Raw genomic sequence first — 21,212 nt, 5'->3', positions numbered from 1 at the left:
ATCCCGTGGTTCCCCGTGGAGAAACACTGGGCTTCCTTTGATGATGGCCAGCAACGGGATGAGACGTTCTCTTGAACTGACGCATGATAATCCCTTTAGTCGCCCTCTCTCTCGCCGGCTCTAGCTCCTCCGCCGCGCTCCCCTCCCCAGTGACAAGAGAGTTTGAGTGTTTTGTGCTGGAGTACAATAAAGTGTAAAATTGAGTGGTACAAGCACGGAGGGAATGTCTTTACTTTCCACTCTTCTCTTAATATGTGAAGATGTTTTACAGAGGGGCAAGAGATGAAGGGCAGCAAGTGAAGCAGTGTGACATTGAAAGCACTAAACATAGAGGATATGTAAAATAAATCCAACAAATGTAGACAAGAGCCTAAAAATCCATGCCAATGTTTACGCCAACATTCATTTACTGCTTTTGTTCTGACAGGGATATCCTTATTAGAGTTAAAGAAGTCATTAGTGCAGCGGGTCAAGCCAGCCCGGCCCTCTCCGGTGTCATCTTCTGCTGCACTTAATGCTGCCCGCTGAAATTGGATTTCTCAACCATGCGACTTCATTTGTGTACAGAGTGCAGTGGAAGGACTGGGCTCAGCCTAAACCCCGACAGAGTTCAGGCCCTGGTGTCACCTTCATCGGCGTCTAAGGCCGAAAACTTTTGGTTGAGTGCGGTGCCACTCCGTCAAATCACCAACAAGACTGGCAAGGTGGACAGGTGTTCAAGATGAGACGAGTTGCGCGGCTGTTCTCAGCGCAGCTCCTTTCCACGGCCAAAACCAGTCATTGCAGGATTAGAAAGGGACGGAGCATCTTGGTGGGCTGGATGTTCAAGTTCACAAGTCCAGTTTGAGCAAACCTGTTTTTTTTTTTAACCTGGTTTGAATTGTCAGAATTTGACTAACTGAATTCAAACAACCTGAATAGAGTAAACCCTAAACAATGTACCTCAAATCAAGTTTTTGACTTATCACCACTGGAGTTTTCAAAACCGCATATACTCATATTATATATATTTCAATGCTATGAAGTCAGTTACATTTTTAGAGTTATTCAGTTTCTTATTACATTACATGTGTATTACATGTGCTTCCATACATGCCAAGTTTGCACTGACACTAAACATCATTTACTGTGGTAGTTTGGGACTCCAGTGACCAGGCTGCCATGTAAATCAGTCCAGTTCACACGGTCATGAACTGAGCAGCTGATCTGAGCATCTGTGTCAGACACTTTGGGATTAATTCCAAGTGTTTTGCGCCGACTGCCTCGGGCAGGTAAGGTTTGCCACATGAGGACACAATTCACACTGAGCCAACATGCTTTCAGGCACAGAAACACTAATCTCTAGCAGTTAAATCCTGCCTCTCCTGAAACACATCACACCATAAAAGAATTATTTGCAAGTTCTCTTTGAACAAGGTCTGAAATTTCTTGTGCAAAGTAGTAATCTGTGCCAGAGAAAATACAGTGTAGATTTTACACTTGTTTTTTTGCCTTAAGTCTGGTTTTACAATAGAGAAGAAAAAGAAATCAAACTCTTTCCGACACAGCCGTAATCTCTTCAGAGCTCCTTAAGGAGGGACAAATCACAGGCTCTTAGTCCATGATTTGATCGCGATGAAAAGGCTGATCCCACTGTGCTCGTGAAAAATGAAGCACAGGTTGGAAAAATCAGATTAAGGTTGACAGCAGATATGTTGTTTCAGCTGCATATGCTCCTAATCTCTACTTGGCTTCCAAAACTGTTAAGACTGTGCATTAGCAGAAAGGTAATTGGATTCAGCAGAAATAACCCCACATCCTGTTTCCTAGAGCTGTGCTTTCCAGCAGTACCAGACATGATCCCAAATCAGAACTGGGCTCTTATGAACTGCTGATGCTGGATTACGATGAAAGATAAATTAAGACTGATATTCAGGGATTGTTCTTGTGATTAATAGCCTGGGTTCTGTGCTATTTTAGTGACATATTTTAATGGACTAAAACTGTAGAATGCAATAAATGTGTATGTAAGTGATCAGTTTCTCATCAGGTCTAAAGACAGTGGAAGCTGACTGTGAAAAGCAGCAGGAGATACAGTGAGTGTCTCCTCTGGATCTGTGTGTACTGCAGTCGGCAGAGAACAACTGCAGGCACGTCTCAGCAAAGTTGACCTCAAAATCCAAAATACTCAAGTATTCAAGCGCACACACGGGACACAAGTAAAGGTGCCAGCTTGCTTGAAAAGAACTACTCTGTGTTTTGTCTGACCACACCAGAAGGCAAAACTGTTTAGGGACTTGAAGTTCATTGTAAATGGGAATAGCGGTGCAGTGTCTCCTGAAGCCATTCATAGTGTTGCACCTATTTCTACACACTGAAAGTGACTAAAACAGCTAAGATTGAAAAAAGACTAGAATGAGAAGTTCAAACCCTGCCCACTTTCTCACCTTCACACTGTCAATCGTGATGTGAAGTTACGGAAATTGACGGACCCCTTCAGTTCTGACATTGGAACATACCTCCAAAGAGTGCATTTGAATCTGTCTTAGAGGCCTGTGGAGGGATAATTACCCTGTACTTCACAAGAGGGGGAAAAAAAGATTAGAGCAAAGTCTGAAAAAAACAGGATTTTGTGTCGCAGGAATGTATTGTTTCCTATCATGTTGATCATCTCATCACTTCTGAGATTTATCTCGCAATCCCCCCTGTGGGTGTCACAACACTGACATCGCGAAGCACAACTCTGAGCCAACAATAAACAGACATGAGCAACATCACTAACATTTGTTTGAGGATCACATTGTCTGCAGCGTGAAGAAGAATCTGCACTCTGAGAAATCATTACAACTATTTATTATTGTTTCATATTGCTGAACCAACAATTAATAGACCTTAAAGTATAGAACTTCATGTTACAGTACATGCCACTGCCTTTTTGCACATATAAAAATAGAAATCATTTGCTTCTAGAAATTGAAATTCAAGACCAAAATTTGAAGTGTCCAGCTGAGTTCAAGAAGACACTAAAAGGTCACTTTATAGCATCATAGACATAATGTGAGCGTTCCACACAGCAGCACTACAGCTGTCAGCACTAAAGTTAATGAAATTCACAATCCATATCAAAAGAAAAGCAGTTTATATTTACCAAAACTCTAATGAAACACTTGTAACACAAATGCAGTGTCAAAAACGGATGCAAAACAAATTAATATTTTAAGTAAAACCCATTGTGCAGAGTCACCACAGTGAAATACTGACATCTTTCAGTCTCAGTGGGAGGGAAACACACACACACACACACACGCCCTGCTGTGTTGACTGTGTTACAATGGATTCTGAAATGATTGCAAACTGTGGTATAAAGTGCAACACATTTTAAAACATTTGCATAAAAAACAAAAAAAAAAAATCACAATTTCTACTAAACCATTATAGGAGAAAAAGAAAGAAAAGAAAATGAGCTTAAATCAACTCACACAGGAGCACGAACGCATCAGAGGATTGGACTCAGTTTTCATAGGCTGAGAGAAAGGCTGGGGCTCGCTTCTGTCGCAGAACATATTTCAACCTCTTTGTTTCTGAAAGGCTGCAACACAAGCTTTCATTTTTCAAATCTTTCATTTCGCTCTGACGGCTGTGTTCTGCGGCGGCTTTAAGAATATGACTCCTAACTTAAAGTTATGAAACTTTCTTTGAAACATGAAGTACATTTTGTGTATTTTCTCAAAGGTGGTGGAGCAACGGAGACACACGTGTGAGACACCGAGAGCATAACACTGACTTTACATCCCCATGCAAAGAGTGCCTTTAGGAGTATAAGTGGCTGTAGGAACTGAAATGTTTGGAACTTTACAGCAATATCTCGTCCTTTTGGGAAATACGCTCATACACATTCTAGCTACGAGTCAGTGAGTATATTTTCTAGAGTCCAGCAGAGAATACAGGAATTCAATGCCCTATCCAAGAAATGGTTCTAGTATGAAACCCCCTTGTGAAAACACAAATTGTCATTTTTACAGTTATTTTTTGTACATATAAAACAAACAAGACATAACGTGTTAATTAGTGAGCTTTCGATGTGGTGGGTGGATTTTGTTACGTTTGAACAGAGCCAGGTTAGCTGTCTCCTCATTTCCAGTCTTTATGCTAAGCTTAGCTAACCACGTCTGAGCTTCACGAGTTTCACAGCCACCAGAGGTTCTTCTATGCGCATGGACAGGGAGGGTGAGGCGAGGGGTATTCAGTTGCTTGCAATCTGCAACCTCACCACCAGATGCCACTAAATCACTGGACCTATAAGACTGGTTCAGAAAGCTACTGACGGTATTTGAAAAATCAACTATTCCTTCCAACCGTAACGTTGTGAATCAAAGATTATTCAGAACACAGAATTATCATGCGCCTGTTACAGAATTTATTTACATGTGGCCTCTTGTTTCGATGCATTGGCTTGAGGTTGCGATATTTTTGCTGGGTTCACTGACACCAATCATTTCATGCATGACTGTGTTGGTGCATGTTAAGACTGATCTTGCACTTTAACCTTCAGTTAGCCAACAACTCTCAGACGATAAGAGGAACCACTGAGGACCGGCCACCTCTTCTTCTAACTATTGTTTAGTGTGATTCTGAACGCTTCTTGGTTTTAAAGCACTTTGTTTGTAGTGATTGTTGTGAATACTGTGATTTTAAACAAAATATTGTTACTGAGATCATGAAAGAGTACTGTACTGTGAGTCTGCTCGGTCGGCCATTTTTTCTCAGAACATCAGACATACCGTTAAAGACACGAAGAACCCTGAAACATGACTCCCTGAGCTTCAGTGCCAGCGGAGGATGCTGACCCCGATTCTTCCAGTCATCAGTGTCAACCTTCACTTGAATCAGAGCACCAGCTGCGAAGAGGTAAAGCAGAGAGGATCTCTTTGAGTCTGCTGCAGCTCATCAGTGTGAACACCTGGAAAACTCCTGCCAGGAGAGACATGCCAGGATCACAAACAGAGCCCAGTTTTAAAGGAGACGACGTCACTGGTGCTCAACAGCAGCCACTGAGGAAACAAGTGGTAATGACAGGCTAATAGTTAAGTTCTCCCAAAATTCTCTTCAGTCGGTTGCTTTAAAGGCACCACCATCAGTGGACAAGTGGGTAACAAGAAAGAAGTCTCCTGTATTAGCAACATCAGTTACACAGCAATATCTGTTTGCCATCATTAGCTATAGTTAGTCACCATAAGCCACTGGTCGTATCAGACCACGTACAGTAAGCCTGAAGCTGCTGAACTGCAGATTTAATTATATGAAGATGGGGCTTGTTTAGTGTGTGAGATTTTCATCTTTTCTGACAAGGCTTACGATGTCTCCAACACAAACAGCACATGTCATGCTATCAGCTTGTAACAGAGCAGTGTGGCCACCTACTGCAGGAGGTACGACATCCAACAATGCACCTCACATCCCTCCGCTGCCACCGTGAGCATAGACAGCACCCCGCTCTTCACATCAATGCCTGAAGTTACATCACAGAGAGCCTTTTGGATTAACGGTTAGCCGGAGTTCCTTCTGCCGCCCTGCGACATCGTCTCGCTGAACCTGTTTCGCGGAAAGCTGAAACACAAGCCAACACTCAAAACCTCAGCTATTATTAAAGAGAGGTGTTGATCGTAAGTGAGACTGACTCAGAACGCATCTACCGACACAGCTCCCAGGTAGAGTCTGAAGTCAGCCAGTCAAGGACCAAATAAAGAGAGTTGTGTTGGATTCAGGAGTTTTTTCAGCACCTCTTCAACACAACAAGACCTTTGACCTTCAGAAGACTCTGTCGTTCTCAAACCGACTGTCCTCTGACCGAACCGCAACAACAAGTGAAGACATAGTACTACTGAAAATCCAACCCTCCACTTGTGACAGGCCAGGTAACTGATGGGCTGAAACGTTTGGAACACACTCATACCTTACATGTGAAACACAACCTTTTGACTGTTGAAGCTGCAACTGTAATCCATAGTGTTGAGCAATGAATGGTAAACAAAACTGACTTTGATTACATAATCCCACTAACAAGCTGACTGGCAGGGGGGGACAAGAAGAGGAAGACAGACAGCAGCTCCAAACACAAGCAGGTCTGATCTTTTTTTTTTGCAGACTTGCTTTAATGGGGCACTGCAATTCATAATGAGTGGGAAATGTCTGGTAACGCTAATCTAATCAATGCTACTTAGCTAATCGTTCACTGAGTTGTATGAGATGTATTATTTTTGTGAAACATAACTTAGCCTTCAACACTGGCCCTACATTGCAGTGGGCTACTGTTAACGCTGTCATTAGTTACTAAATTGCTTACAAGATGAGGTGTGTCATGATCAGTTTGATTCAGCTCAGCAGGTGGCAGCGATTGACTGAATGATTTATTGGAGCAACGTTGCAGTACAGGTTAGGAACGTAAAAGAAAAGCAGCCAGTTTGCTTGTGCGGCTACTGGCACTACCTTGGCCTAACTGAGATGAGTTACCTCCAGTCTGCCAGATCTATATTGATGATCCGTTTAGTTCTATTATCTGTCAGCATAGTTCACGAGAACCACTTTTTCTCTCTGGAGTTTAGTGTTTTTGTTGTTTGTTTAGCTGTTTTTAGCTGTTGGCTCCTAACTGTGAACAGAATGAAGACAGGCAAGAGTCTGAACAGCTGACAGCTAGCTCACATTATTTAATTTTATTCTATCAAAATAAATATTCCTATAAAACAGTGTCAGTCTAAGGTTGTAACACGGGCACATTCTGTAATGTGCTGGGACTGTTTTTCCAGTTGAATTATTCTTAGTTGAAATCTCACTTTTTGTGCTGTGTGACTTCACGTTAACAACCTCTCCTCCCCTGAAGGTGGATTTGCTCAGGAAGGTACTAAACAACTCAGACTGTTTTTAAAATTCACAGGGGAACATCTTAAGAAGAAAACATATCCTGGGCTGTGTCCAGATTGCCTGAAATGTCCCGTTCTCCTTTTTCTTTCTTTTTCTACATCTTTACTTCAAAGGAATCCTCAGAGGACTATCTAACAGCTCACTCCAGAACACTAAAAAATCAATGAAAACACATCTAATAAAAACATCTTTAAAAAAAAAAAATGAATAATACAATCACATTGTTACATCATGTATGTCCCTCCTTACCACTGACAACCTCAATCTGATGAAGGGCATCATTCGAGACGAATCAACGCTTGGAGCAGAGCCACAGAGGCGTTCCCATTATAGTATCTCCTCCACAGCTTTGAAAAGTCAAAACCGTCCCATTAAGAGACACTCAGTGTGACCTAGACGACACTTCAAAACCAACATTCAAAGGGAAGCACGATCAGAGGTAAAAGCTACGCTCAACTGACCAAACTTCAACTCAAACCTTTTTTTAAAATAATGTAGTTACAACTTAAAATGTCAGCTGCGTTGAAGACAAAAACGGACACGTTAAACAGGATGGACAGCCAGCAATTCACGCCGGCTGTTCCTGCAGGCTGGTTGACAACCAAAATTTCCCGAGAGGAGTTTAGAGACTATTTTGTTTTCGCTCTTCAGCGTCTTTTGTCTCCCAACCTGTGACAGCAGTAGATGTTGGTGAATAAAAGGACTAGACTGCAGTCAAAAGTTTAGAGGCTGTGTTTGAAGTTGGCATTTGACAGCCGAGCACAGAGAAAACAAAAAGGTTTCACCACAGGAGCTGATGAGAGCTCTCAGTGCTGAGCAGAGTGAGTCAGCTTCACTGATCCCACAGCAGCGGCGGGTCTATGAGGAGGAGCTGTATGAGGAGGTGGACGTGCTCCTGCCTGTCTTGCGTTCATAGTTAACCAGTCGCTGTCCAACCAGGTACCTGGAGGAGACACAGGAAGGACAGAGTTGTTTACGAATCATGTTTAACATATTAATTCACACAACTATATTGTTGATCACTCTTCAGTCTTTTATTCTCAGATCAGTTTTACTGCGAGATTGGCTCTTTATTCTCCTCACATTGAATTTGGTGATGAGAAACTGGAGTACTGTGCATAGAATACATTGCTTTACAGGAGCTAAACACATCACAGAAACAAAGCTTGCTAAATAATCATAAGCCCTGACATTCAGCTTCACAAAAAAAGATGCAGCAGTGCATCATTCTATAGTTTTGGCATCAAGAGTTGGATAGCCACAACCGCCGAAAACTACACTGAAAAGAACTAAAAGAAAAAGTGTTGCCACAGGGGGGACAGTTTAACAGCCCCGTTTGGCCTCACGGTCACAAAACTTTAACTCTGTTGAAAGCGCGCATTATCAAAAACAGGAAACACCACAAGCAGTGATTCTCAACCGTTTTCCTTACGGGACCCCTTCAAGAAGCCTTCGCGGCCCCTGTGAAGCTTTGGTGACCCCTAGTGGGAGTTGGAACAACCAGGTTGGGAACCAGTGCACTCAGAAAAAGCACCCACGTGCACAACTCTTACAGACTAAACCCGACTCTGACCGTAATGCTACAATCTGTTTTTTCCAGCATCATACATTTTTAGAAAACCCCATCCTACATGCTGATGCTTTCTTCTCATTATTATTGGTGCAAATACACAGAAACAGATTTCTTGTTTTCAGCTACAGGTCATTTTCTCAATTTTTAATCTATGTCTAGGAAGTTTCAAGCCCAAAGGAATCTTTAAGATCAACAAAATTATTGATTCTATTATGATAACGATTACCTGCTGATCACTGACTTAACTGACGCTGGATCAGTAAACTGCACAATTGAGGAAAAAACAACACTGAGCTTCTTTGCCCCCATGTGTTAGTTCACACTTAAAATTTGTTGAGCCTACTGACTTGTCGTTCTTGATGTGTTCATAGAGGCGTTTGAACTGTCGTATCTGGAAGGACAGGATGGCCAACAGCATGACCACCATCAGCAGGAACGGATAGATCCTCCTCTCCACCAGCGTCTGCATCTCCGGCTGCACACCTATAAAGGAAGGGAAGCAGGGAAGTAGAGGGGGAGGTGGGGGAAGAAAGAGAAGACTGAGTAAACACTGGAACAGCATATCCTCTTAATGAGTGAGCGTGTCTGTGATGTCTTTTCTCTAAGAGCTCATGGACTTAAGAGTTGAGGGAACAGAGTAAATGAAAGAAAAAAAAAACAATCAATTACGCTTTGGCTTGCACAATGGCTAAAATCCAGATTACCACCAGGGCTGGGAATTCTTAATTGACTAGTTGTTTAAATGCAAGTGTTGTCTGAGTCAACATCAAAAACACTTGTCTAAACACAAACTGGTGCCTTGGGTAGGCTTTGCATAAAAAGCACTTCTCAAATGAGCCCTGTGTCCAAATTAGTCCGGATCTGCCAGTGCTGTGGCCTGATGAGCGTGTCTGCTACCTCTGGGTCTGAATTTTATCTGCCACAACTTCTAATTTAGCCAGCACCCAAAACAACAAAGGGACCAAATAAAAAGTTAAACTTCCTCTTAGTTGTCAGTTTTATTAATGCTGTTCAAAATTTAGGCAAAACTTCTATTTCTAAATCCAATTAATTTGAGTGATTTTACAGTAATTCTTAAGAGATTCGTAAGAATTCCCCATGATTTGTCTACTTGTCATAAAATTGTATGGAAGATTAACTACAATGTAGCATTTCAAAAATGTACATTTCTATAAAGCCATGCTTGTTGCAACTCAAAGCAACCAGCTCAGAGAGGAAAAGGGACTTATGATAGCTTTCAATAAAAGGCAATGTGCCTTTTGACAAGTGAGTTCAAGCTCAGTTTTAACCCCACTCAAAGACAGTTGGTGATGGAGGAGAAAACTGGAGCAGTGACAGAGACAACAGAAAAAAAGGAGCGATGAAGAAGGCTAAGGACTGTTTTCTTTTCCTCCACTACCTTGAAACTGATTCTTGTTAAGAGTAACTGAAGGTTCAAGAGAACTCGTGCTCAACCCAGACACACAAACACACACAGAGACTCACCCAGCAGTGGTGTGATGCCTTTAGAGATGGTGTACGGCACACAGAGAGACAGCAGCAGGACACAGATGACTGGGGCAGCCAGCCTTCGCACGATGAAATGGAGGTCAATGTTTCGGATACCATTAGCGTACACCTACAGCAGAGAGAGGGGCAGGATGGTTTTCCTTCATGCAAATAGAAGCTCAGTTCTTTTTGTCTTTAACAGTGAATAACCTGAACAAAAAAATGATTAATTCTTGGAATCTTTAATACAAAGTGGACAATATGTCCTAATTCTAATAATTAAAAATTTTCTGATCATATAAAGACACACACATGTTTAATCATCTGTACAATGTATTTAGCCCCTGCCGATTCTTGTAAAATGAGCCCATCCAACACCTATCCAAGGCCCACACAAAGAAAACTGAAGGCTATTCATGAACCATTTGGAGTACATGCATCGCTTTGGTTTCTTTTGAAATGTAACACTCTGGAGTTTCATCCCCAGCAGTCAGAATCACTCTAAGTGCTACTGGCCTTGCACTATAGAAGTTTTAACACACTGAAGTAGAAGTTTTTTTTTCCGCTGAATATTTTTTTGCACATTGATGTTCTGCAGATGACGGCCGTATAGCTTGGACTTATTAGCTGGAAAACACAATGGGATCAGAGCATGAAGCCTTACCCAAGTCTAAGTTCAATTTATATATTATATAATGTGTTTTTCCTAATGGTATGTCTAGTGGTTCTCCCAAAAAAGGGAATTTATCTTGGCACATATTTATATTTATATTTAGGCCATCTCTACTTTTATTTAGATTATATATATCTTTATATTGAGGCTATTTACTATACTTATCATTTCGACCCTGTGTAATATCCTCATTTGCACTGAAATCCTTGATTTGGCTGATAATTACCCACCAAAGCAGCATATCCTCATTTTTGAAATTTCATGGGCTACATGAAGCACCAGTCATCTGCACAACTGGTTGCAGCTGACTCGATCTTTACACAAAAGAAGAGAGCGAGGCACATCTGTTCAACTCAGACTCTCGCCGGCTATGGTCGGTTGTGGGCATGACTTGAAAGATTCTAATTGGTCATGTGAGGTATCAATTGAAAGGTCAGCGTGCAGCGGCCGTTTTGAGACCAACATATCACCTACGTGCACATGCTTACTACTTGGGATATAATAAAGAAAACATGGAAGATTAGCAGGTCTCCCAGCTAATCTGTTGATTATTCTAGTGCTTTGGACAAATACTTCACTGGATTGGATCGTCTGGACCTTTGCCAATGTAACCAGACATTTTTGGTTAGAGTGTTATTGATTGCTGGAAAAGATCTCACCTATGATGAGACTTCACACGAGAGCTGCTTCAGTTTGTTCAATTGTTTGTTTATTGTTGCTGTACTTCTTTTGTGATTGTATCTTGAAATGGTTTCCATCAATCGAATCACAAAGAACTGTAACTGTATGTAAAGCAATGTATGGCATGAGTACAAGCTTAAACGTAGCATTTGGCCGACTTAAAATAATCCTGTTTTGCTGTAACGAGGGCAGGTGGACGTGAGACCGACCTGTTCGATGACGGTTTTCAGCCACCATTGAGGACCCATCAGCGTGATGGCGGCGATGATTTTAGCATGGAGCACGCCCAGGGCCCAGTCCTGCCACATACCAAAACAACAACAACCAGTTTACAACCAAGACACAATGAGGTCTGTTTCAAAATATTAGCATCTGCTCAGTACCAAGCCTGCAAAGCCTGGTTTTCTATCCTTGAAGTTAAATTGAATTGAAAATACTGCATACCTGCCAGGGGTAGAAGAGAGGTGTCTGGTCTAGGGGGACTCTGAGAGGGGCCACGATGACCAGTTCAAACAGCAGACCCAACAGCAGAGGAATCACCCCGGCTAACATCACAGCCACCACGATGGTCTTTAGGATCTGTTCCACCCGAATATCCATTCAAATCAATTGCAATGTAATACAGAACAGCACTATAGTAGTGATTGGCTGGGAGGACAAGAGGGATATCCACATTACCATGAGTGTCCACTCGTGGACTTTGAGCATGATGACGGACCGTCCCTGCGGCATCCAGGACAGGAGCACCGTGGCGGCGCGTATGGACAGCCAGCACACGTACAGACCGCTGGCTGCTGTGTACAGCTCATGAACCATGGCACTGCCCATCCAGAAAGACATCAGCCAGCGACCTGCACACACTGGAGGAGAGGAAGAGGAGGGCTAGTAAGAATTGAGGTGTGGAGAATGACAGACAAAAGGAACGTTGCCTTCTTGTGGCCTGAACTTACCCGGCAGGGTGAGGCAAATGAGACTGGCCAGTAACAGCGTCACACACATAAAGACCACCAGCAGAATGATCTTAACAATCAAAAACACACAAAAAGACAAAAACATTAATTTCTAGGAAACAGCGACAGGATATAATATGTGACCTGAATACTTAGAACGTTGTGAGTCACCTTGAGGGGGAAGTTGATGGGCCGGTGGTATGACCGGAAACCCACAGGACCGCCCTGCTGCAGAATGGCCTGATGGGCAGCGTGAAGCCCTTCCCCCAGGCCAGGGATCCTGTTGTTGTTATGGCGGCCGGGAGGGTTGTTGTTTGGTTGGTTGTCATCGTCTTCATGGTCACCCAGGAGGTAGGAGTGAAGGTCACTGTGGGGGGAGCCATTGGTGAGTAATTACTTTGATTACTATGACTGTGAAGTGACATAATGGCACTGGACAAAAAGAGAAAACTATAATTTGAGGTTTTTTTAGCCGCATCACAACAACACTGAGCCACTTTGTACCATTTTGTACAAGAAGTTGCAGTGTGTGTGTGTGTGTGTGTGTGTCTTCAGCCTACAGCATGTATCCGGCGGTGAACGTCCAGGCATGGACGAGCCGTTTGAGCCACTGGCGAGTGTGACCCTGCTCCAGCAATGCAGGCAGAACAACCTGAAGCAACAGCAGCTCCAATGACAGCTCGCTGACCGGGGCATCGCTGCAGAGACGAGACACAAACCAAGCTCAATTCATATTCAGTTTAGAACGTACATGCAACTAGAAGTGGCAGCTCATTTTCTCCTGCAGCTTCCTATTTGGTTATGCCTGAGTAGAGAACAGACAATGTCACCTTCAACTCTGAGATACTGAAAATGAAATAATGGTTTGGTGTTGTCGAGTGTACCTGTAAAGCATGACGTTGTATGGAAGGAAGGTCGGGAAGAGCAGTTTAATGATTCTGATAGGGAGCCAAAGCATTAGCAGGACTATGGAGCCGAAAACCACCTGGAAATACACACATGCACACACAGAAAAAAAAGACAACACACCTTTTACAAGGGATGTCAAGATTAAGCAACATGGGAAACTGAACTGAGTGTGACACGGCTACCACTAAATGCACCTCTGAAAGAAATTAATATGGCTGTCAAAAAAGAGTTTCAATTAACTCTCCCTGTGCCTCTATAGCATTTGTGGTATGTGTGGACTGACAGTATAGTAAGTAACCCTATTGTTACCAGTTGGCCCCAGTTCCTGAAACCATGTACTGCTTCATTTACAGGGACATAAGCCTATACATAGCTACTGTAAATACCACATTCACAAGGAATAGACTGACAGAGGGACAGTGGTAAACAATGCCCAGCCAGCATCATTTTTAGTAAAATAAAAAATCCTTCTCCGCAGTGCCTGGCAAAAAAATTATTAATATGTACCAAATTTTATTTTTCAGTTCCAGTTTCACGCTAAACTACTTCACAACCTCAACTGTGAATAATGCAGAACACCCAGGACACTGTTTCATACAAGAAATGTTGCTGTTGCATTTTTTTAATGTCCGATGTCAACACTGAAATTCAACCTCCAGTGTATTGAGGTGGAGGCATAAATCTCAGAGTGGTATCTCAAAACCTATATAAACCAAATAAAACAAAAAAGGTACCAAACCTATGCTTGTTCTATTTATATGAAGCTTTGGTGAACTTTCAATGAGGAAAATCCTTCCTCTCTCACTTCATCTACTGGGAATTCCTGTTATTTGCTGCTTTTTCTATGTACTCTTCCACTTTCCCATTTTGTGAAAGTCCCTTTCATTCATTTCTGACGTCACCACACCTGGCCAACGTTCTTTCTACCCATGTTCCTCGAGCCAATCAGTCCTCAGAAGTGCAGTGATATTTAAAGATGTGTCATTCTGACATTCAGACCTGCACATGTGCAACCCAACACCTCCCCATCACCACTTTGTCCCCACTTCGATCCAGGTGCATGCTGGTTCTACTCCACCACCAGCAGTGTCTACACTGTAGGGGATTCTACCTATCTCTTGTTACCAAAGTCCTTATCTGTTGTAACCTTAATAAACATCGTTACACATATCTGGTCGCAGAAACTGAAGGTTGTGTTTGGGAAAGAACAGAAGAGGAGGATACTTGACTGACCACAGAAAGAATGAACCTCCGCAAGTGTCTGTAGATGGGCAGGTGGATCATCTCTTGGACTGGGTTGAAGTCTGGATCGTTCAGGTTCCTGAGGAACCAAAGCACACCAGGCCGGAGCACCTGCCACCAAACAAACATGCAAAAGCTTAAGATTTACAGGCTATGGATGGTTTGTGAGGTTTTACATAAGTCACAATGCATGACTGGGACTGGCTGAAGTCCTTCACTTTACCTCTCTTAACAGAAGAATGAAGGAGGCAAAGTAGAAGACGTAGACCATGCCGACCAGCCAGTGCAGAAACATGGTGGTGCCGGGGGCAGAGTCAAAACTCTGCTCCCTGTCCTTCAGAGTCGCATCAAACATCTCCTGTAATGAACAAAAGATATGCTTTCTTGTCTGTGTTTTCAATTCCATTGACAAAAACTAAATTAGTTTTCAGGAACTGTTTCGATAAATGTAATACTTTTCTTTTTTTAAATAAGTGTTCATCCAGTTTCTTGATCAAATTTGTGCACTGCATCATCATGATTGCATTTAATCTGTTTTGTTAGTCATTAAGAGCCAGTGTGTAACTGTATCAGCAGGATCAATTGAGTTTACTCTGCATGATCGTCTTACCAGCGAGCAAATGTCGAGCCACCAACCACAAATCAGCGGGAACAAGCCTATCTCCATGACAACCAGAAGGGACACCTGCGACATGTAAAAATAAAAACGCAATTTAGTTTCTGTTTCCATTATTTGTTCCAGTAATCATAATTTTCCTAATTACTGTTTCAATTGGAAGCTTTGCTAGTTTGATAAAAACAAAATAGCTTTTCGGAAACATTCCAATCTTTCATCTGTAATTTACCTTGACAACAATGTAGCAAACACCCAGGAGGCGTCTGGACCGCTGGAACTTCACTAATGAAGCCAGAGCCTGAAGGAGGCACAGTTAAGGACTAACACCAAAATGTGAGATAAAGAACACTCAGTCTGTATTTTAAGCATTTCTCATCAACACATTTCATAGAAACTCTTGAGGCCAAAACAAACCACTGACCTGACCTTTTGGATTCCTAGATGACTAGACAACACTGCTACAGTGACATGTATGTGGAGTGTGAGACGTACAGTAGATCATTTCATACACATGAAGTAATTTCTTGTATATAGAGGATACATGGCAGATTATGAGAGCTCCAGCCAGAAGGATGTACCCCAGTATGGTGGTGATGAGGCCATCAAAGTGTGAGGCTTTGACCTGCAACCAGATATAATTTCATCGTCAAATAAATTCTGTCACTGCATGACAAACCCAAATACTACTCAACTAGTGAGGAATTCAAACTTTACTAGCATGCATTGCTGTGCACTTACAAACTCTTCAAAGCCTAGTCCAACCACTGAGAAATGGCCGATGTGATACGGGCAAAAAGCTAGAGAGAATTAAAGAGGTTGGGTTAGAGTCTGCAGTTGAGTGTATGATCAGGTACACAGGACTGTCTTATATCACTGAATTATGGTTCCACTGTAATAGTACATAAAGAATGTGACAGATACTCAGAGTTAATAACTGTTATGTACAGAACATCATGACGACACTGCAGGTTTAACTTACCAAAGACCAGGATGAAGAGTGTGTTGAGAGACACCACCCAGAACACATGCTCCTACAGAAGAGATGCACAACAGGGGTCTCTGTCAATGTTACACTATTTCTAACTTTAACGACTGCGTATGCATCATATTGATACATAATTCACATAAGGTTGCTGAAGGTAAATTCCGATATACACAGGAGTATTTCAATGAGCCATATTTACCATAAAAGTGGTGATTGTGACTCTTTTGGTCACGCTAACTGCAAACCACAACCTCCTTTATACAGATTCATACGAACGAGGAGAACAACATATACTGGGGTAAACTACTCGAGCCTCCTGTGTAGATCTCTATGCGCTAAGATTGCTATTCCATGGAACAGACTCTACGATAGCATTTGAAAAGATTCATGAATAAATTGGGTTCATTCAGAAAGCTGCTTGCGGCTTGCTCAGCTTGCCAGAATATACATATGTTGTTTTTTCATGAATCCTTGTTTCCTCCAAATCCCTAAAAAGGAAGGTTTGGGGTGCAAACTTACCATCCATGGAGTCACAATGGCCACATTTATGCGAAATACTGTATGCTACGTTCAAATATACAGAAAGTTCCCCCTAAGGCACAACTGTGAAACTGTGTGTAAGCTTACAAAGAGAGTGTGTGCACTTACCAAGAAAACCAGCGAGCCATCCAGACCCAGCATCTAGGACAGGAACAGAAAGCATTGTCCTAATGATCCTTTATGACACATATAAATGAGCAGGAGACAGAGGGATAAAAAATAGATTCCTACCCGTTCCCAGGTAAGCTCCTCTGCTGCACGGTCCCACTCCAGGGCGTTCCAGTTCAAATCTTCTGCAAGGGACAACCAGGAACAACTTAAACAGTACAGAACACCAGCAACGTGCGGTGAAAATATGCTTCTGTGGCTCTGTTACTGAAGGACTGAAAACACCAGTTCACATAAAGCTACAAATGCCCACTATCTTAAAACCATTCTTTAAGCATTTCTGTTCATGTTGCTTAATCAAAGTGATTACATAAGCTCATACATCACACACCACTTCTCAACTTTTATATCATAACTTTATTTACAAAGAAAGAATAGTGTCACTTCCAGTCCACAGAGCTGTGTGAACTCAACACTGTGTGCGTAAATAGCTTGAAAGCCTCTACTTTAAAGTGTATCAAACCTCTGCGTTGTCACCCTCACACTGACCTTGTCCTCCATTATTGGCATCAGCAGCATCCTCTTCCCTGCCTTCCTCATCGTCCTCGTCGTCCTCGTCTTCCTCCCCATCCTCGTCTTCTTCCTCGTCGTCAAGTTCAGCCTCGTCTCCATGGTTGCCAGCTTCATGCGGGTTGGCAGGCGGCAGCCCGTCTGGAGCAGGGTCTGCATGGTGCTGGGCGTCGGCAGCAGCCTGGCCGTTGTTACCACCTGGAACCTGTAGAATCATTCAATAAAAATTACAGATGCTTACCTAGAGCACAGTCCACGCGCAGTTACACGAGGTAATATTTTAGTTCTTATTTGTTCATTAACCATACTCATAGTTTTGGATTTGGCACTTAGAAAAGGACAGCTTGACAATTTTTGGAGCTGCATTACTTAAACTTACAACGTGGAGGAAAAAAACTCATCACCAACTGCTTTGTCACTTGTAACTAAGATATTTAAGACCTGAACTGTATTTCTCATTAGCAGTAATGACAGCAGAGGATTGGCATGATTTGGCAGTCACTGCTTTACTCATTCAGTTATGTGTAAACACAGACAAATGTCAGGGCCAGCTTGGCAAGCACATTCTCCATCAGAGAAGATAACAATCCTGACATTCCCTCTGAGAGGAAAGCGTTGCCCAGACCAGCCGGGCAGAAAACAAATGTGACCCAACAGAGAAAGCTGGCAAAGTGGGAGAAAGTTTAACTTTTTCACTAAATCGAAAAATTGTATTTTAAGCAAACTTCATGTGACAAAAATAGTCTAATTTGAACTAAACCAAATAAAACTAAGAATAAATGCCCTAGATAATCATAAACTCCACTGGCTTATCATTTACAGAAATGAGCCTGTCACTGTGCCAGCTATGGCAGAGTGCATTAGCAGTAGAATATATGGGGAAGCAAACACACTTGAGTAGGCCACTATCTGTCCAGCTGTGTGTGCATGTAGAAAAGAGATGCTGGTTGACAACATAAACTGATCTCACCTCATTCGGTGGTGCAGGACCGTTGGGCTGATTAGGAACAAGAGGGGGCTGATTCTGCTCCAACCACTGAGGGGCGCCACCATGGACAATCTGCTCTCTGAGCCACACCAGGCTGATGAAGGCGCACAGCGTGCAAGTGACCACAAAACAGCCCTGGAGGCAGTCTGCAAGCAGGTTTTGTCTGCAAGGAAGAGATTGATGTGTTTTAAAACAATTTCACACATTACGTTGCTGCAGAGAGCTAGACTAAAGAAAGAACACACAGACCTACAATACACAGGAGTGTGGCAGTGTGAGAAAGAGGGGGCAGAGAGCAATTCAAACTTACGTTGAAAGCATATCTAATGGCAGGGTAAGAAGAGAGCTCACAGAGCCGGTAAATAAACACTTGTAGATACGACCTGTTGGAAAAGTGGGCAAAAAAACAAAAACTAAATCAGAATCATTCTTAAAATGACAACTGGTGTGAAAATACACCAAAACTACAGAGCCACATTCTGACATTTGACCTGAATTATATCGCACTTCATGCTGAGTGAATATTTGAATGTGAATAAGTGAAGATTTACACCATAACTGAATAAGCTATTACAGCACCTGAGCCTGCACACAAGTGCCTGGCTCCCTAAGCACACTGAGTTGATATACTTAACTGAAAAGCTAATTGTATCGACTGGGAGACTTGGCCCAAACATACTTCTCAGACAATCATCAGTAAGCAAAGTGGAAGCTTTCCCTAAGTGAAAGCATTTGTGGCTTAAAACATTCAAGTTCAGTTGCTGTTGCAGGCTGACTAGAATTGTTATATTTGAGTTTGTTTGTTGTATCCAGTTACAAAACTGAAACAACTGCTAAACATTTATTTTCTCAACTCTTCCCCAAACTTTTGCATTTTTTTTTGCAAACTCATTTTGCTTTTAGAGTGGAATGATGTGACATACATGCTGTTAGAGGCACCACGCCTAGCCAGGCAAAGGCCACCAGTGTGTAGTGGAACCAGTATCTGATGGCTGTCCCAATACTGGTAACCAGCCCTGCAAAGATGTCCTGGACAGGCAAGCGAGATGGCATGTCTGGAGAGTAGACTGGAGAAAAGAGAGAACGAGGGAGGTAAATTTATAATTGCTAGCCAATGATTAGGCACTTAGAGGCGCTAACAACAAATTAAAGGTTATTATTGTCCTGATTGATTTATTGAAAAGCAAGCAACTTACTTGGTGTAAATGCAAACCTGTGTTTGCATAATTCACAGTATTCTTTTCTGCTGTGTTTCAACCACTGCAGCAAACTGTGAAAACAAAAGGACATCCAGTGAGATTACTCTGTTGATCCTATGGAAACTTTACATCACTTGCACACTCTATGACTATATTCAGGAGCATTCCTGTCAAGTGATCTCATTGCTATCATCTCTGCCATTCTCCATCTTCCCCTGAGAATTTTTTAACTATGTTGGAATACACTTCAACAGCTAAATTCGAACAAATTCAACATCTGCGAAGGCAATCAGATAGACAGACTGAAAATGTAGACAGATGAGATCAAATTTAAGGAAAGGAAACGCAAGACAAAATAATGGAATCATACACATTTCTAAATTCCAACAACTTGGTCACGGAGCGTACCATTCCTGATGGATAAACTTGATGCTGCCAGTGCAGACACAGGGATGGTAGAGCGGCTTGTCCTGGGTCCCCTCTGAACGACATACCCGGCAGATGTCCGCTGCACAATGGGCACACAATAACATAACTTGGCATAAAATAGAGTTCTACTCGTGCAATATTTCATTAAATTAACTTGGCACTTTGCATTTCTATCCATTTCATGAGGAGATCAGTGACTTCCCTTGATTTAAACTCTTGGCACATTTTGGATATAATGTAAATAAACCAAAAAAGTTGCATGCAAACTTTCTGCAGAATCTGATACTGAGACACACTCGGGATAACATGAGTATGTGTATTAAGTAAATAGAGCAGGACAGTTCATACACTGACAGTAGGGCAAACTGTAATCCTTGGATTACCTGTGTCACTGGATGCCCAGAATGAAATGACTATAATTAGCCCTAGATGCAATGACTGACTGACTTCAGATACTTAAAAAAAGATAAAGCTATTTTCATAATATAAGAATATCACAATTTTTGACAGCAGAACAGACGGCACCAGTCATTCCCTTCCCTGTAGCATAAATACCGCTAAATTGTTCAACGTTACATTAGTTCAGGAATAATGACAACTGCAAGATTAGAAAGCATATTGGAGGTGTTAACCTTATGAAAGATCGTTTTTGTCTTTAGTGTAACGTGGTCAACGAGCCTTGTCATTTGGCAGAGCTGACCGGTGTGTCAACGTGACGTTAGCTAGTTATCATACTGTACGTAATATTATTGCAACGGTTGCATTAAACTTACTGAACGTTAGGTTGTAATAATTAGCTAGGTTACGTTTGACTTTAATGTGAAATGGTCCTCTCGGCTCTCTACCATCACAACGCACTCGTGGTATATGTAGTGTTTATGAAAGTAGACATGCAACAACTGGACGCTGCTGCTTTTATTTACAACAGCTGATAGCTAACGGGAGAAAGCTAATGCTAGTTAGCTAACTAGCTAACGCTAATTGGCTTCTGATGAATTTTTGTCAACGTCTCAGATAGCGTAGAATCGCTCTTTGCCACTGACAGTAGTTATGAATGGGTTAGAATTTGATATGCTATTAAATGAGCAGGTTTGACCAGTTAACGCTAACAAGTGGGGCAATCAAGTTTCAACATAGCTAACGTTAGCTACCTTCCTCGGCGGTGTCCATCTTGACTGGCTGCAAAGGCAGCCCTGCTCCACAGTAGTCAGCCTACTCAGTATAAAAGCGATGACCGCGAGCTATCTACATGTTAACATTTCACGTTAGTGTTTAGTTCAAGCTCCAACTATCTTTGACTTGACCACACGTGTCGAAACAAAGCCTTTTCACTTCACAGTGCATCAGCGAGCGGTCAGGACATA

The 21,212-nt window shown here is 42.2% G+C and overlaps 1 protein-coding gene across 1 annotated transcript; it reads right to left on the bottom strand.

Annotated features, from left to right (window-relative positions):
* Window positions 1-2,840: 2,840 nt before the first annotated feature.
* LOC121615054 (E3 ubiquitin-protein ligase MARCHF6-like) lies at window positions 2,841-21,206 on the bottom strand. The gene is made up of 26 exons (XM_041949216.1): window positions 21,000-21,206; window positions 19,828-19,927; window positions 19,417-19,490; window positions 19,144-19,287; window positions 18,531-18,603; window positions 18,203-18,383; window positions 17,212-17,437; window positions 16,786-16,847; window positions 16,663-16,695; window positions 16,009-16,060; window positions 15,768-15,826; window positions 15,571-15,651; window positions 15,259-15,327; window positions 15,024-15,098; window positions 14,637-14,771; window positions 14,405-14,524; window positions 13,147-13,247; window positions 12,823-12,960; window positions 12,434-12,629; window positions 12,263-12,332; window positions 11,991-12,172; window positions 11,757-11,891; window positions 11,522-11,611; window positions 9,956-10,088; window positions 8,818-8,953; window positions 2,841-7,840 (listed from the first exon to the last, which is right to left on the bottom strand). The coding sequence occupies exons 1-26, from the start codon at window positions 21,016-21,018 to the stop codon at window positions 7,756-7,758; spliced, it is 2,769 nt and encodes a 922-aa protein (XP_041805150.1). The 5' UTR covers window positions 21,019-21,206; the 3' UTR covers window positions 2,841-7,755.
* Window positions 21,207-21,212: the final 6 nt, after the last annotated feature.

The sequence above is a fragment of the Chelmon rostratus genome, chromosome 12 (assembly GCF_017976325.1).
Source record: "Chelmon rostratus isolate fCheRos1 chromosome 12, fCheRos1.pri, whole genome shotgun sequence".
Taxonomy (NCBI): Eukaryota; Metazoa; Chordata; class Actinopteri; order Chaetodontiformes; family Chaetodontidae; genus Chelmon; species Chelmon rostratus.
The sequence above is the reverse complement of the archived record's forward strand: the minus strand, read 5'-3'. Positions and strand labels throughout refer to the sequence as shown.